This window comes from Amblyomma maculatum, chromosome 1, assembly GCF_055883805.1.
Source record: "Amblyomma maculatum isolate TAMU_Amacu chromosome 1, ASM5588380v1, whole genome shotgun sequence".
NCBI lineage: Eukaryota > Metazoa > Arthropoda > Arachnida > Ixodida > Ixodidae > Amblyomma > Amblyomma maculatum.
The window spans coordinates 16,540,233-16,555,032 of NC_139344.1; the positions used below are offsets into that span (position 1 = coordinate 16,540,233).

The window sequence follows — 14,800 nt, forward strand, 5'->3', positions numbered from 1 at the left end:
GTTTCTTAGTTATTAGATTAGCAGTTATCAGTAATGCCTAGTCATTGTAGTCATTACCATTCATCGCTAAGTATTTTTATTCATTTCCAATGACTTGCGGTATTACAAGTCATAGTTTGACACATTGGTCATTACAAATCATCATTAATAATCACTATTAGTCATTAGCGCAGTCATAAACTTTAACAATGTCTGTTTATAACTATTATTCATTGCCTATCACCATCAATCGTTTTCATTCTTAATCTCCCTCCTCCCACGTCCGCTACTGGCGAGTGACACATCAGCGCACAGATGCGACGCGCAGAGCACTGACCAAGCGCACAGCACCCGAGCAGACTTTCGCTCCATGAGCTTAGAAAGGCTTTCGCTTTAAAACCTTCACGCCCACACACACTGGCGAAAAAAAACAAACAAAAAAAAAAAAAACTGCGGAGACTATTTAGAACCCCCCCTCCCCCCGCCCCTGAACAGGGCATACTCTCTACCTCATACAAACCTACATCGGAAGAAGGCATATGTTAACATAGACAGCATTCATATAACCTGCGCCATAGAGGCGGCTGGCCTACACATACAGCATTTTTTAAACAACTCCTATGGGCTTAGTTCGGTAACCATGCACCCAAATAAATCTCTTTCACTCTTTGGCTGTATATAAGAGCATACCGCGACGCCTAACAACATCGCATAGTTCGGACAGCAGTGTCGCATGTTCAGCACAAGCTCATTGACCGAGTCAAGGCGGCAGCGGCAGCCACCGGCGTTTCGAAGTAAAAAAAGCCGACCACGCTTCAAACTCTATTTCGCTAAACAAAATCTTTCAGTAAATAAAAATAAACGACAACCCTAGACTTGCTTTTGGCCCCGGTTTTAGGGAGCCTATGCCACAGGTATAGTGCTCTAAATATTCTAGAGCACTATACCACAGGTGAAACCGCGGTCCATGTCAATGGCGTCTCCACACGAAGGCAACCAGGATGAAGAATAAAATTTTGAAATTGTTACCTTCTCCCGCTCCAGTTAAGGCTGAAAAAAAAAAAATCGAGTTAATTACTCTACCACCTTTCTGAATTACTGCAGAGACCAATTTTTCGAATATTACTTAAGTTGCATTTAATGTACAACGTAAACGTCGAAAAAAATACACAACTTAGACCAGCACAAATATCTTTTGAAGGTCAAATACCATAGTTATGCCGAGTGTTCACGCAAATTGCCGCAACCAGACGTAGTCCATCATGCCCGGATGGCATGCATTAGCGTGCATGCTGTAGCGCTGTCTTGCAGGGCATGGTCGAGGTGCTGCCTACGTTCTCCGTGCATTTGCAGACTCTTCGTGGGTGACACCTAAATTTGCCGCGGACGTATTCCTCGGCTAGTAGCGGCGCCAAAAAGCGGCTATCTTGATGCGTAGCTGGGTCGAAAAAGTTACGCAACCATGGCCCCATAATGCGACGTGGATCTGTCAGTGGCTGATCTGGCGTCAGTTTGTTGGAAACAAGAGGCATTCCCCATAGGACGACAGGTCTTTCGAAGCTTCCTTCTCGTCGTTTCACGCATCGCGCCGAATATTAGAACGTGGTGAGCTTGATGCAAGCGGCTTCGTCCTAGTGTTCCAACGTTCTATCAACGCAGCGAAGATGGCGGAGCTGCGAGAAGCGTCGCACGTGCACACGTGCTGCCAGCAGATCGCTTGTCACCATAGGGGAGAAAACCTGGGCCAGTGGGCGCTGCGCCGCTCTGTGCGTCAGCGCCCTGCATGGAGACCCCGTCAAAATCTACGCGCAGCCCGACCGCGTCGTCTGCTAGCCGCCGCATAGAAAAGCATGTTGTCGTCTGCTCCGCGCTGCTTTCTAGCACGTGTTTGCGCGCGCGCGTTCGGTTGTTTCTCTCCTCCTCCGGCCGCATTGTGGCCACCGTCGCGCTCTAACAATGAGGGGGGGAAGAAGAAAGAAAGAAAAGAACTAGAAGGAAAATAATGACGGCGCACTTTTTTCGCGAAGCTTGTGTGGAAACGGTAACGGGATGGTTTTGGGCCTTTTTTTTTTTTTTTTTTTTTTTGGGGGGGGGGGGTGGGGGGGGGGGGGAAGGGGATATCTCGTACCGTTCGTGTGTCGTACTTCTCTAACTGGCGGTGCCGAAGCAGCCATCGTGGAACCGAGTCGGCCTCAAGAAACAGATATTCGTCATTAATGCGATCACTTTACGTCAATCATCCTATCCTCATACGCGATCCTGCTTCGGGAGCTTAGCACTGCGCGTTCACTATAGGAGATAACTGAACTAGGAATTGCGCAGCGTAACAGTGGAATTAAAAAGACAAAGATTTCCGTGGAGATGTCCCCGTCTACATGGAAAGTCGTCGGACGTTTCCTCGTGGAGAGGAAACTGCCGCAAAAATGGCATGCCTCGGCTTCTGGGGAATGACCCAGGTCGTTAAGAAACCCCTCATCGTTAACGGTAGCTAGGTCATTGATTTCGGATGGCAGCGCCGCAGCAGTGAACTTCCCCTGACCGCTGTCGGCATGAACCAAAGGGGAGACGTTGTCTTTAGTGCCATTGTAAGGAAAACGTCAAAAACGCGCCGAAGACAGGCACCGCGGCGCCGGTAGCCTGTCGGTAGCTGTAGTCGTCAGCCTGCTGAAGCGAATGGCTCATTGTAGGTGGCAACGTTTAGTTTCTTTGACTTGGTCCGGGGGTTGACTAATACGTCGGTCGTCAAAGAGGGTTGAGCGGGCCTTCTCCAAGTAAATGGCCACACTCATCGCTGCATACACGCGCGTCAATGAGTCTCCACGAGAAGAATGCACTGTTCCTTTCACTGAACAGCGGGGGCAGAGATTTCGGCGTTTTAGCATTGAAAACAAAGAAAAGAAAGAAGTTTGTAACTGACTTTTGTAGGCTGAGAAACCCCCCCCCCAAAAAAAAAAAAGAGCCCCCTCCCCACCACCACTTCCTTGGCCTTCAAAAAGCGCCGAGTTTGCAGGCTCGGCCGCGTCGTGTATTCTGTGAAGCATACGAGGGCTTGTCTGCTTGCGCGCGGTTGTTTTTCTTCTTGTCCAGTTCTCGTCGTTATCGATTTCCAAGAAGAAAGGCGCAATATGATTAAATTACGATGCGCTTTCAAAAAAATCTATAATTTCGAAAGCTATTTTCGCGGTGCGAACTTGAAGAAGGGTGAACAGCTGAAGTCTCATGTATCTGACGTGGAGCAGACCAGTCGACGGGGACAATGTGCTTCTGAAGGCCCGCTGCGTGTCTCAAGTAAATCACAGCGTCATTTATGACGTCGAGTTTGAGGTGTCTCGGTTCTCAGCACGCTTAGTGCATGCGTTTTTATCGGTTTTCAAAACTTGTTGGCTTGCCGTGTGAAGCACGAGCACAGTTTCTTGTTTACCTTTTGTAATAAAAGAGAGATTATAAACCTATCAGGTGGCTTTTGTACTGTTTTTCAGTCAAGCTGCTCTTTATCGCACAATAATCTGTTATATATAAGCTGTGTTAGCGAATAGGCGCCAAGTATCGATCATCGTGGCTTTGTGTCAAACACAATCTTGCCAAACGGAATGGATGGGATTAAACAATCGCTCTTGAATTTTCATTGCAGCACAGAGGTGAAAGTGCACAGTTTTTAGAAAGACTGTTTAGCTCTGTCTTGTCGTCTTGTTCGTGTGTGTGTTCTTTAAAATGCGCAGTGAGTGAAATGAGTGTCATGGCGCAAGGTACCCTGCTCGAAGTTTATAAGCATCGGGTTTTCGCAAAAGCAAATTAACAATGTCGATTTTGCTACCGTCTGAAATTAAACCTTACACAAATCAATGTTCTTACAGCTGGCAGAATTATGCAACTCGATCCGCCAGCTCTCTATCACACAGGCAAAGTGCAGCTGCAAGGCAGGAGTTGAAGGGCACTGCAAGCATGCTGCGGCTGTCTGCCTTATGTGAATGATCATGAAGATAATTCGTGCACAAGCGAGCCACAACGGTGGGGAATGCCAAGTGGCAAGCGTCAGAGGCACGGAGGACATAATCAACTGGATTTTTTGCAAGGTGAATTCAGCATAATATTTGGCAGCAATATACACGGCGCTCAGCGACAGGTAAGCGAGCAGTTTTCAACAAGGTTGCGTAGCTTCAGGTCTGTTCATCTCGTTTGCGCATAGGACATGTTTATTTTGCGTGTTCAAGGAATTCGACATTTCATGACGGAAGGCTTCCTGATCGAAATTGCGGGGTTCTGTGTCAGAAGAGTCAGCGCTGTGGAATGCTGCTTCTGTTCAGAATTGCAAGTAGCGGTCCTGGTGCTGACTGTCGGATTTGCTACCTACTAACAGCAAAGAATCTGCACCGGGTGATGTTCGTAGCTCGCTATATTGTTCCACATGATGCTGCGGAGGTAAGCACAATGTGTGCACACACAGCGAATGCTTATTTTATAGGTGTACGTCTCTTAGGCTGACAGTAGAGCTGGTTAGTAATTCTATATGCGTTTAAAATTTAGTAAACAAGGCCTAAACTTTTTTTTTTTTTTTCATAGGTCACGAAGCAAGTTGTCCAGGTGTTCAGGCTGCATCGCGTACCATCGTTTTGAACTACCCGGATATAGAATGCCCCCTTAAAGAAATTTTGAAACTGTCATAAATCCACGCCGATGAATTAGAATGTGGCAAAATTTTAAATGAGATCGTACATAAAGTTTCTCATGAAGCTGAAAAAGAAATTCTTGAAAATCTGCTCAATTCAATGGCACAAAGGCCAGTTTACCAACACCTCGAAATTGTAGATGAGAAAACAACGCAGCAGATTTCCTTTCAGGACTAAATTTTGCCAACAAGGAAAAATACGAGAACAAAGTGGCCCTTGATGAGTCATTCCTGGAGTTGTCGCTTCAAACACTAGGCCAGGCCAACTGCAAGCGGTAAGTTCAATATTGTGAAATCCACGCAATATGTGAATACAGGACGGTATGTCAATAGTTGCAATGACCTGCAGGTGGCATGAGGAGCGTCGTTTACGCCTTAGCAGCACCAAGGCACACGGGATTGCTACAAAAAAAAGACGATGGACTATGCAAGGCTGCTGAGCAGCTTTCCAAAAGGCGTCCATTCACGAATGCTGCAATGCAGTATGGTACGTAAATTCAGCCTTGATAAAGTTTTTGTAAAGCTATACAACAACGCATAAACAAGGGTTTTTTTACGAAGGTATACTTCGCACCCACTTGGGGCTGTCTTGCATTCATACAAGCTTGATGCACATGCATGTAATTGAATTTTGTTTTTTCACAGGCATCAAGACTGAGGCGACTGCTAGGCGCGAACTAGAGCAGAAGTTGGAGGCTGGAATCACAGAGGTGATTTTGCCCCTTCCCTCCACCCTCCCCTTTTTTTTCCCTTTTTGGCTAGTGGAGTTGATTCCACGCCGGGAAAGGCTAAATTAAAAAGTCTTCTAAGATTTTGTTCCTTCAGACGGGGCTTGTGGTGCTACTTGAACAGCCCTGGCTTTGCTGCAGCCCGGATGGACTCGTCAGAATCGGACATGAGACAGTGCTCATCGAAATCAAATGCACATTTAAATTCAAGGATGCTCCTTTCATCAACTATGAAGATCGGCTGTGCCACCTTCCTTACCTAGTATTCATTGATGATATCATTGAGCTAAGAAAGAGCCATCAATACTACACTCAAATTCAGGTTGCATTGTATGTTCTAAACCTGCAGAGAGCCTTGCTGTATGTATATTCTCCCAAGCAGTCAGTAATCGTTAGTGTGAAAAGGGATGAGCCTTTTCTCTGGGGCACTGTGCCCAAGATGGAACGCTTTTATTTTAATTTTTTGATTCCTGTACTGTTTTAGTCTGATGTTCGCGTTCTCTTTATGTGTCACCCTCAATTTCGTGTTTCAGTAATTATCGAGAAATGTCCTCTTAAATTTGTGTTCTCTGCTATTCTCGAAAAGGTTGATGTACGCTGTCACGGCTCTATAATCGGAGCGAAAGTAATAGCAGAAAAGAGACACTTGTGGTGTGGCATTTAAAACGTTGTAAATAGCCCCGAGTTGTCCCACGAGTGTTATTCTCTTTTTCAGTGTGTGTGTGTGTCTCACGTCCTTGGAATCATGTGTTCACCGGTATTTTATATGGATATTCAAGAGAACAAAACAACCAACCAATATTCCTTATTAAAGCATAAAAATGACTACGATATTGTTTGGATCCAACCTCTCACTCTTTTTTTTTTTTTTTTTTTCAGCGGTGTGTAGCGGCCTCCGAAAAATATTTCTGGCTACGCCGCAGTTCTGAGTAATTTGTTCCGATGTTGATGTAGCGTCAAGAGACGGCCAAGTAGTCTTAAACATGCTCAGTGTGTTTCCCTATTTATTTCCGATCCATGCATCATCGGCCGAATTGCGAGATAACCAATTGTAAATATGGCTTGTTGAAATTCTGATCTTTCCTTTTGTCTTACTGTGCTCAGCAGAATAATAAACATAAATACGTTTTAATTTTTTTTTAGTGTGGCCATCTCTTCGTCGAACTGCAGACTGCTGCACATCCCAAGTAAACGGGCAGTGCTTTATTTCAATATAGACACCATGCACCATTTGTACATTTGTTTTATTCATAGACACAAACGAATGAAATATTCACAAAAAAAGATAAGTATTGTCTGAAGTTGAAAATAAATCATGTTGAACATCACCAGGTCAGATGCGTCCCGATACACAAAGAAAACGATCATAGCCGTTTGGGTTTCTAATCTCATCCTTTAACCCACTATACTCTGCGCATGTTCCCTATTGCATTCATATTAATTTGGAATCTACACCGTTTCTGTAATCCAGCATGTACGCTCTGACTAGCATGTTCTCCTCATATGCAGTTCCAAATTTAATATTACCTGAGATATCACAACTCCTGTGTGTTCTTTGATTTGGTTGCTGATCCCAAGTTTGAGGGATTTAATCTCGGGCTTCTTTCAAGAATGCAATGACGTCCTCGGAGCTTTAGATCTTAAACGGGCCCTCAAGTTGCAATATTGAAAGATGCTCTTGTAAAAAGCGTGCAACACCTCTCTGCCTCTCTTTGACGTACCACACTGACATCAAACAATGCACGGACGTCTTGCTTTTCGCCTCCATCGAGAAGCGGTAGCCGCGGCCGGGATTCAATCATGCAACCCTGACGGAAAAAGGCGTCAGTGTGCTGTGCAATGTCAGCACATATTGAAGAATGAACCCTGAGTAGTCTACAATAATTGGGAGTTGTCCACTGCGGCTTTCTCCACTGGCCCGTGAAACGTCAAATTGCACAAATAATGTGATGTAAACATTGATCTTAGTGCCTGATTATAGGTGTTTGCATATTGACAAGAGCAGCACACACAGAAACGATTTTGTTCATGTGTGGAACTAATGACAAAGGTACCCTGTTCGACAAAACTTTATAAATTTTTAGCCTTTGTATCACGCGCTCAACGTGAATGCGGACAGCCGCGATTTCGTACGTCTTGTCTATGTCCTGTGAAAACTGACCTCCACCCGAATTAAAAGGGGGCATAAGCAGCACTGCCCCTTGCTGTTCTATGTCTGTCCTAATAGAAGGAAATCCTTTATCACTAAGAACTAAATCGCCCGACCTTATTAGTTCTAAGAAGCCAGAGTATCGAGTGATGAAAGAATCCGTGTGTCTTCCTCCACACGATTTAGATATAAAAGCTATCATTCCATTGGGAATGATCCCCACTAGGAACTTCAACGTGTATCCTCCTTTGTAGTTCGAGTATAGCACGTGCTGGTAATCTGGGTTCAAAGGCATTTCTGTTCTCACCTCAGAGCAGTCTATAATGAACGTACACTCAGGATAGTTCTCCTTAAAAGCACGCGGCAAAGCTAGCTTAATGATCTCTCTTGATGGCACAAACACCCACTCAGTTAATGCTATGCTCAGTGCGTCAAGTGTTTTTCTAAATATGTTTGATGCAGTTGTAGATGTTACACTAAATATTGCCGCGAGAGCACTGTATGTTATACCAAGACGTAGTATTGCGAGAAAAATGACAAGCTTGTCTTCGTTTGTAATGTCTGTGCTTCGATTCCTTGAAGCTGGCTGCAGCAAGTCCAGGAGAAGGCAAAACACGGGCAGTGTTACACCACATACATCTTGTAATGCATCTTCGTTTTGCTTCAGAGATTTGAACCCTTGAAAGCCGCAGCTCCTCTTGGTCCTATCCATAGCAGTGACCTTTTGAGATAATAATATTTGCCGTTGATAATCTAAACCGAATTAAGCCTTGGGAAACAAAAAAATGCAATGCTTTATGGGGAGATTCTGCTGGCCGCGACAGAAACCGTCATTATTATTAATATTCTCAAAAACAAAATGTGAAGATAATCCCAATTTTTAAACATTTTCATTCATCTTATTCATCCTCTTATTATTTTCATAACAGTTTACATCAGGAACGTTTCAGGATAAATTCCGGCCCTAGGTGGCCGCAACAACAGATGAACAATATTACCTTGTCTGCCTGCTCTGCATGAGTAACCTGACAAGATGCTTCCGATCCATTCGTCATTGAAAGAATCACTGCCAGCTTTCCAAAGGACGAAGGCTCTGTTTGGCATGCCTGAAAAGAATAAAAGTAGAGACGACGTGTTTTACCTACAAGATGCTCGTTTATACATATATAGTTGCAAAGCAGTAATAAAGCAAGTAGCAATGAGACATTTTTTTTTAACTTTTCTGGTTTCACACCCGTAGGCTTTTTAATAAAACAGCTTACTTACAGCATCGAATTTTGCCGTGATGGGATCATCAGTTCCGCCACCAACTGATTCATCTGTCAAAAATGAATCACCGCAGTCAGTTGGCAGCTCATGTTGTTTTACCAGCTTGACAGAATCCTTCTGAAGTTCATGTGAAGTTGACCCCGTGGTTTTTTGTGACGCAACCCCCTTTTCTGAGGTGTGCTGGTCTTTGATAGTCAAACGCTTTTGCAATCTGCAATAAACAAGGTATATATAAACGACATATTAAGTATTAATCGATCTATCTCTCATATGGCTAGGTTAGAATACGTAAATTTACGGGAAAATATATTGCCATAAATGTTGCAAATCTCTATTTTAAACTTTGCATTTCAATAGAATTAATACCTGAGTGCCCTTCCTTCTTCAGGTGGTTTCTTTCTGTAGGCCGGGGGAAAAATGGTCGGATTGTAGGATAGATGGTTGGCGACGTTGCTTTTGCAGTTGCCTACAAAATGTGCACTGCAAATTTCCGTGCTCGGCGAAGGTAGCCACTCAGTGCCATCAAGTCTGCAGGGATGAAGACGATATGAGCGATCACCACGTAAAAAAAAGACGACCAAACCAGTGAAGCATTATCTCTTCAGTCTACAGTGAACACGACAGAAAGCAAAACGCGAGAAACTGAAAAAGCCGCAAGTGAAACAAGCGTGATTTTGACTTACCTGACTCTACGGATGGCAGTAATCCAAGCTTGCCGCCTGTCTTTCTCGAACCACTTGGCGGGAAAACGGTAGAATTTGATCGGTGGTTGTCGCCCTTTGGTGTTAGAGCGGCTGTTATGGCAGCCAACCACGCAACAGGTCGTACCACTCTTTCGAATTTTCCCTGACGGCGTCGCAGTTGCCATCGCGGAACCGATCGAGTCAGCCTCTAACAACAGGTGTGTCAATCCTTGTACTCTTATATGCGATCCTGCTTTCGGAGCTCAAAGACAGCGCGCTTGCTCGAGCAGATGACTGAACTGGATTGTAGAAAGTGGCTGTAGAACTACGAAGACAAAGGTCTCCCTGGAGAACTGTCTCCCCGGCACCGAAAGCCATCACGCATTTCCTCGGTGTTCATCTCGTGGAGAGAGGAAACTGCTGCAAAAATGAAATGCCTTGGTTTCTGGGGAATGACCCAAGTCAATAGGAACCCCTCATCGTTAAAGGTAGATAGGTCATTGATTTCGAATGGCAGCGTCGCAGCAGCGAACTTCCCCTGGCCGGTGTCGGCAGGAACCAAAGGGTAAGGCGGCATGCTTTGTGCCTTTGTAAGGAACGCATCCTAAACGCGCCAAAAACAGGCCCCACGGCGCCGGCAGCACTGCCTAAAATGTTTGTCCCCAAAGAGCTGAATAGGCCCCTTTCAAGTGACCAGTCACAAAGGGAAAGGAAGAAGCACTCGTCGCTGTGTACAAGCCTATCGGTTATTCTCAACCAGAAGGCTGGACCCTTCATTCTGTGAACATGGACAGAGTCATCAAGAGGTGCCGCCTCAAGTCCTTCAAGATACCTGTCGTTTGCCTCCCGCCTTCAAGCAGCGAATTCGCGTTCATTTTTTTTTTTGTATGTCTGAGCCTGCCAACAAGCGCTCTTTGAAAACAATGCCCGACGATCAATTAATCATAATTTCTTGCTTTCGAAAGCACCGATAAAAAACATGCCTCCAGCCAGCCTCTATGTCAGCCGGGGCACAGAAAAAAGCAAAATTAAGAAATCCCACTGGCAAAGAGCGCCGGCTTTGCGCGCGAGAACGCGCCACCAACCCCCCTCGTCCTCACTCTCCTTCTCCCGCTCCGCGTGCACGCGCGGCTGAACGTAGCACGCGCTCCCGAGCGAGCGGGCTGCGCAGACTCCGCAGACAGCCACGTGCAGCGCAGGCGCGGATGCGCGTAGGTTTTGTAGTTCCTCTCCGCTCCGCTGGAAACCGAGCGCTGGCGTCGAGGAGCAAACTCCAGCTTTGGTTCCCTATGAGCCGCCACCATGTAGCGGCGCTGCGAAATAATAGCTTCTGCGGTGCGACTCTGCAGGCGACGGGAAGCGTTTCCTGCTTTCAGTGGCGTTCCAAGCTGCATTTAGTTGTTTTGTGTTACTATAGCACATCTCAATGCGTGAACGCAGGTCCGCGGCTTGATAAGCCTATGCCGTTAGACAGCGCCGAGAGGATAACATCGCGTGGCATATAACGCTTGTTGCATAACTGCATGCGCGACGTAGCTTCTCCCAGCTAAACTGCTGAACCCCTACAGTTCACATTTTGCACAGAAATTGCAATTGGTCATCAGCAAAACCCCCCTTGTTTTTAAAATCATCCCCATTATTCTTTTTGCCACTGTTTTTAAGCTGATTTAAAATGACTACCGCTTCGCTAGCCTCAACCGCCTCCATCCCACATAGAAATTTCGAAACACCCACTCCCCTAAGTTCAAATCTCTGTGGAAGACCACTGCAGGCACCTTTGCGATTCCCCACTGCCGAAATGTTGCTGCCATGGCCAAAACCCAACCCAACCCGCGTCTTCAGACTTAGTAGCCAAGCACCATAACCATTGATTGATGCAAGTATGGCAAAGAGTGCCAAGTCTATTGTGGACAAAGGACTATAGTTGTGCGGAATGGCTTAAAAAAAAAAAAACGAAACTACTATCTCGTAAGAAAAGATCTAGAATCAGTTTCTAGGATGCAAGTGTGGCAAGATGGGGAACCCATTGTTCATCGTGAATCCGAGGTGGCAGAGCTGAGTGTGGTGGCGGCCATGTGGAGAGGGGGATTGGGGCAGACACCGACGGAAGAGAGAGACAGAAGAGTTTGGTCGACGTTCGAGTCGACCAAACCCCAATATGGAGCTGCGAGGCTAGCTTGGACAATGCGTTTCCCTGGCCGACATCGTTCCCAGATTCCGACTAATTGAACTGGCTGACAGTCCCAATTGGTTAGACAGCATGTGCAGTTTGAATCGCAAACAAAGGCAGAATTTGCTGCTTCAGGGATCATAAATGAGGAGACCTTGGAGTAGCTTTCTCACTACAGTCACCAGTATAAATGACTGCGCATTCTCAGCAATGAGTTAAACAGATATGCGATAACAAAGTGCCATGGCCACCTGCAACATATTGTCACGTCTCGGTAGAACGCCAAGGCGAGGGCCTAACGATAGATGGTTTGAATGGTCGACCAGAACGGGTCTTGCGTTCAAGCTTCTTTCTCTTCCAGGCTCGCACTTGTCGTCTCAGATGTCATCTTTTGCGTCGCCTTCTATGCGTCATTTGTCCCCCTCCTCAAGAAGCATCGTCTCGATGAGTATAAACGGAAGTAGGAGGTCAAGGTCAGTCCGAGTTGTACGTCTTCATACGCACAACATGGAAGACGTCTGCTTGTTGCTGGCATCGCTTTGATGTCGACACCTCGTCTGGCACCACCTCGATCATAAGTGACATTGGTTAAACGTCGCTGAACAACATAAGGCCCGAAGTATCGCCGCAATAGTTTTTCGGAGAGTCCACGGCGGCGAATAGGCGTCCAGACCCACACTTTGTCGCCAGGTTCGTACATGACATGTCGGTGTCTATGATTGTAGCGTCGTGCATCATGCTCTTGCTGATTTTTGATCCGCACCCGCGCTAATTGTCGAGCTTCCTCTGCACGCTGAGCGAATTCCTCGGCGTCCTGATCGAGATCATCGGTGTCGGCATTCGGGAGCAACATTGCATCCAGCATAGTTGTTACTGGTCGCCCGTGAAGGAGGCTGAATGGTGTCATACGAGTGGTGTCTTGGTATGCCGTATTGTAGGCGAACGTGACGTAGGGAAGAATTTCGTCCCAATTCTTGTGGTTCACGTCGACGTACATGCAAAGCATGTCTGCGATGGTCTTATTAAGGCGTTCTGTCAACCCATTGGTTTGGGGGTGATAGGCTGTAGTTTTACGATGACTGGTACCACTGAGGCGGAGAACGGTCTCCAAAAGTTCGGCCGTAAATGCAGTTCCTCGGTCAGTTATGAGTGCCGGAGCGCCATGCCCCAGGACAATGCTCTGAACGAAGAATACCGAGCTGCTTCGGCGGCGGTACCCCTTGGCAGAGCCTTGGTCTCCGCGTAGCGGGTTAGATAATAATCGGTGGCGACAATTATCCATTTATTCTTGGCTGTGGACGTCGGAAATGATCCCAGGAGGTCCATGCCGGTCCATGCCGGAGGTCCATGTCGTTGGCACTTGAAGAGGGTGGAGTAGGCCAGCTGGTTTTACAGGGGGTGATTTACGGCGCTGGCAGTCTATGCAAGTACGTACATAGTGTTTCACTGTCGTCGGCAGTTTTGACCAGTAGTATCCATGCTGTACTCTAGCCAAAGTGCGGGCGTGCGGGTGTAGCCTAGGTGACCGGCGGTTGGTTCGTCGTGACACGCTTGCAAAACTTCACTGCGGAGAGCAGATGAGACGACGAGTAAATGACATGTTTCCCCCAGGGCGGAAGTTCTTTTAAAGCACGTTGTTGCGAATAAAAAACGAAGACATTACTCGGGCGAAAATCTTAGGCACAACCGTAGTTCGCTTTTCCAAGAAATCAATAAGAGGGAGCAATTCCTGGTCTTCTCCCTGCTGTTGGGAAAACGTTGAGTCATCTATGACACCTAAAAACGCAGTGTCTTCATCGGTCATAGTGGAAGGTTCGACCGGCGCTCGCGAAAGACAGTCAGCATCCGTGTGCTTCTTTCCAGATTTGTAAATAACTGCCATGTCAAATTCATGTAATCGAAGGCTCCAACGCGCGAGTCTCCCTGAAGGGTCCTTTAGGTTCGTCAGCCAACAGAGAGAGTGATGGTCACTAACGGCTTCAAAGGGGCGAGCGTACAAATAAGGGCGGAACTTCATAACCGCCCATACCACTGCAAGGCATTCTTTTTCGGTTGCCGAGTAGTTCGCTTCTGCTTTAGACAGGGTCCTGCTGGCGTAAGCAATTACTTTTTCCACACCATCCTGGCGCTGCAGCACCTAAGCCCACGTTGCTGGCATCCGTATGAAGCAGTGTATGGGCGTCGTCATCAAAGTGCGCCAGGACAGGTGGTGTCTATAGACGCCTCTGCAGCTCATTAAAAGCTTGTTGCTGTTCTTCACCCCAGCGAAAGACAGCGTTGTCACACGTCAATGGAGGTAATGGCCAGGCAATTCGTGAAAAGCCAGCAATAAACTGATGGTAATAGGCGCAAAAACCCAGGAAGCGCCGCAATGTCTTTTTGTCCGTAGGTGTTGGGAACTTGGCGACTGCGGAGAGCTTTTCAGGATCAGGCCGGACACCTTGGCTAACGACGTGGCCTAAGAACTGTAGCTCCTCGTAACCGAAGTGGCACTTCTCAGGTTTTCGTGCGAGCTCGCAGATCGTATATCTGAAACACAGCTAGCAAATGGCGTAGATGCTCTTTAAATGTGGTACTTCCGCATAACCAAGGTCTCCACGATTCTTGGTGAAGGCAACGACGCTGTCCCGAATGCTGATTACAGCCCCATGAAGGCGCACAAAGTCCATGCCCAAGATGAGGTCTTCGCAACAGTCAGGGAGAATAACGAAACTGCCAACAAACACCACGTTTCCTATTCTTATCCAGGCAGTGCACTTCCCTGTCGGTGCCAGTAGCTGACCCCCAGCACTTCCAATTACTGGCCCAGTCCATTCGGTTTTTACTTTACGCGGCGTATCAGCCAGTTTCTGGCTAATTCAACAAGGTTGACGACTGGGCAAGTTGGTAAGGGTTCATATTTAACCAGCCAAAGGACAAGACACAGAGAAGAAGAGGACAGGACAAGGCTGGCTAATAATCGAAAAATCCACCCCGCTATCCACCAGAGCATGTACCTCCAGCCCATCAATAGAAACGGCGAGGTCAGCACTAACAACTTCATCTGGGTTGCTCGTCTCTTTCGGCATTTGCGGCGGAAGTGCGGCAAGGTCGGCGCTGCTCATCTGGTGCGGCATTTTCGGCGGTAGTGCGGCGATTTCATCAGAAGCATAGGTT

At 46.8% G+C, this 14,800-nt stretch overlaps 1 protein-coding gene and 1 long non-coding RNA gene across 2 annotated transcripts; one reads left to right on the top strand and one right to left on the bottom strand.

The window, feature by feature from the left end:
• The first annotated feature begins 3,914 nt into the window (after positions 1 to 3,914).
• Positions 3,915 to 5,355, top strand: LOC146201834 (uncharacterized). Its single transcript, XR_014701781.1, has 4 exons — positions 3,915 to 4,052; positions 4,818 to 4,920; positions 4,995 to 5,132; positions 5,291 to 5,355. It is a non-coding gene; the product is annotated as an uncharacterized LOC146201834 (long non-coding RNA).
• Positions 5,356 to 6,606: 1,251 nt separating this feature from the next.
• On the bottom strand, positions 6,607 to 9,659 carry LOC146201835 (uncharacterized). Its single transcript, XM_084599435.1, has 5 exons — positions 9,475 to 9,659; positions 9,158 to 9,319; positions 8,789 to 9,002; positions 8,521 to 8,628; positions 6,607 to 8,243 (listed from the first exon to the last, which is right to left on the bottom strand). Exons 1-5 carry the CDS (start codon positions 9,657 to 9,659, stop codon positions 7,338 to 7,340), a joined length of 1,575 nt encoding a protein of 524 aa, XP_084455561.1. The 3' UTR covers positions 6,607 to 7,337.
• Between the last annotated feature and the right edge of the window lie 5,141 nt (positions 9,660 to 14,800).

Excerpts from the sequence above, each read along its gene's own strand:
- LOC146201835 (XM_084599435.1), bottom strand. The coding sequence starts at position 9,659 with ATGGCAACTGCGACGCCGTCAGGGAAAATTCGAAAGAGTGGTACGACC. Across the intron at positions 8,629-8,788 it reads TCACGGCAAAATTCGATGCT|GCATGCCAAACAGAGCCTTC; the intron begins GTAAGTAAGCTG and ends TATTCTTTTCAG. Across the intron at positions 8,244-8,520 it reads ATGCAGAGCAGGCAGACAAG|GTCACTGCTATGGATAGGAC; the intron begins GTAATATTGTTC and ends TTATCTCAAAAG.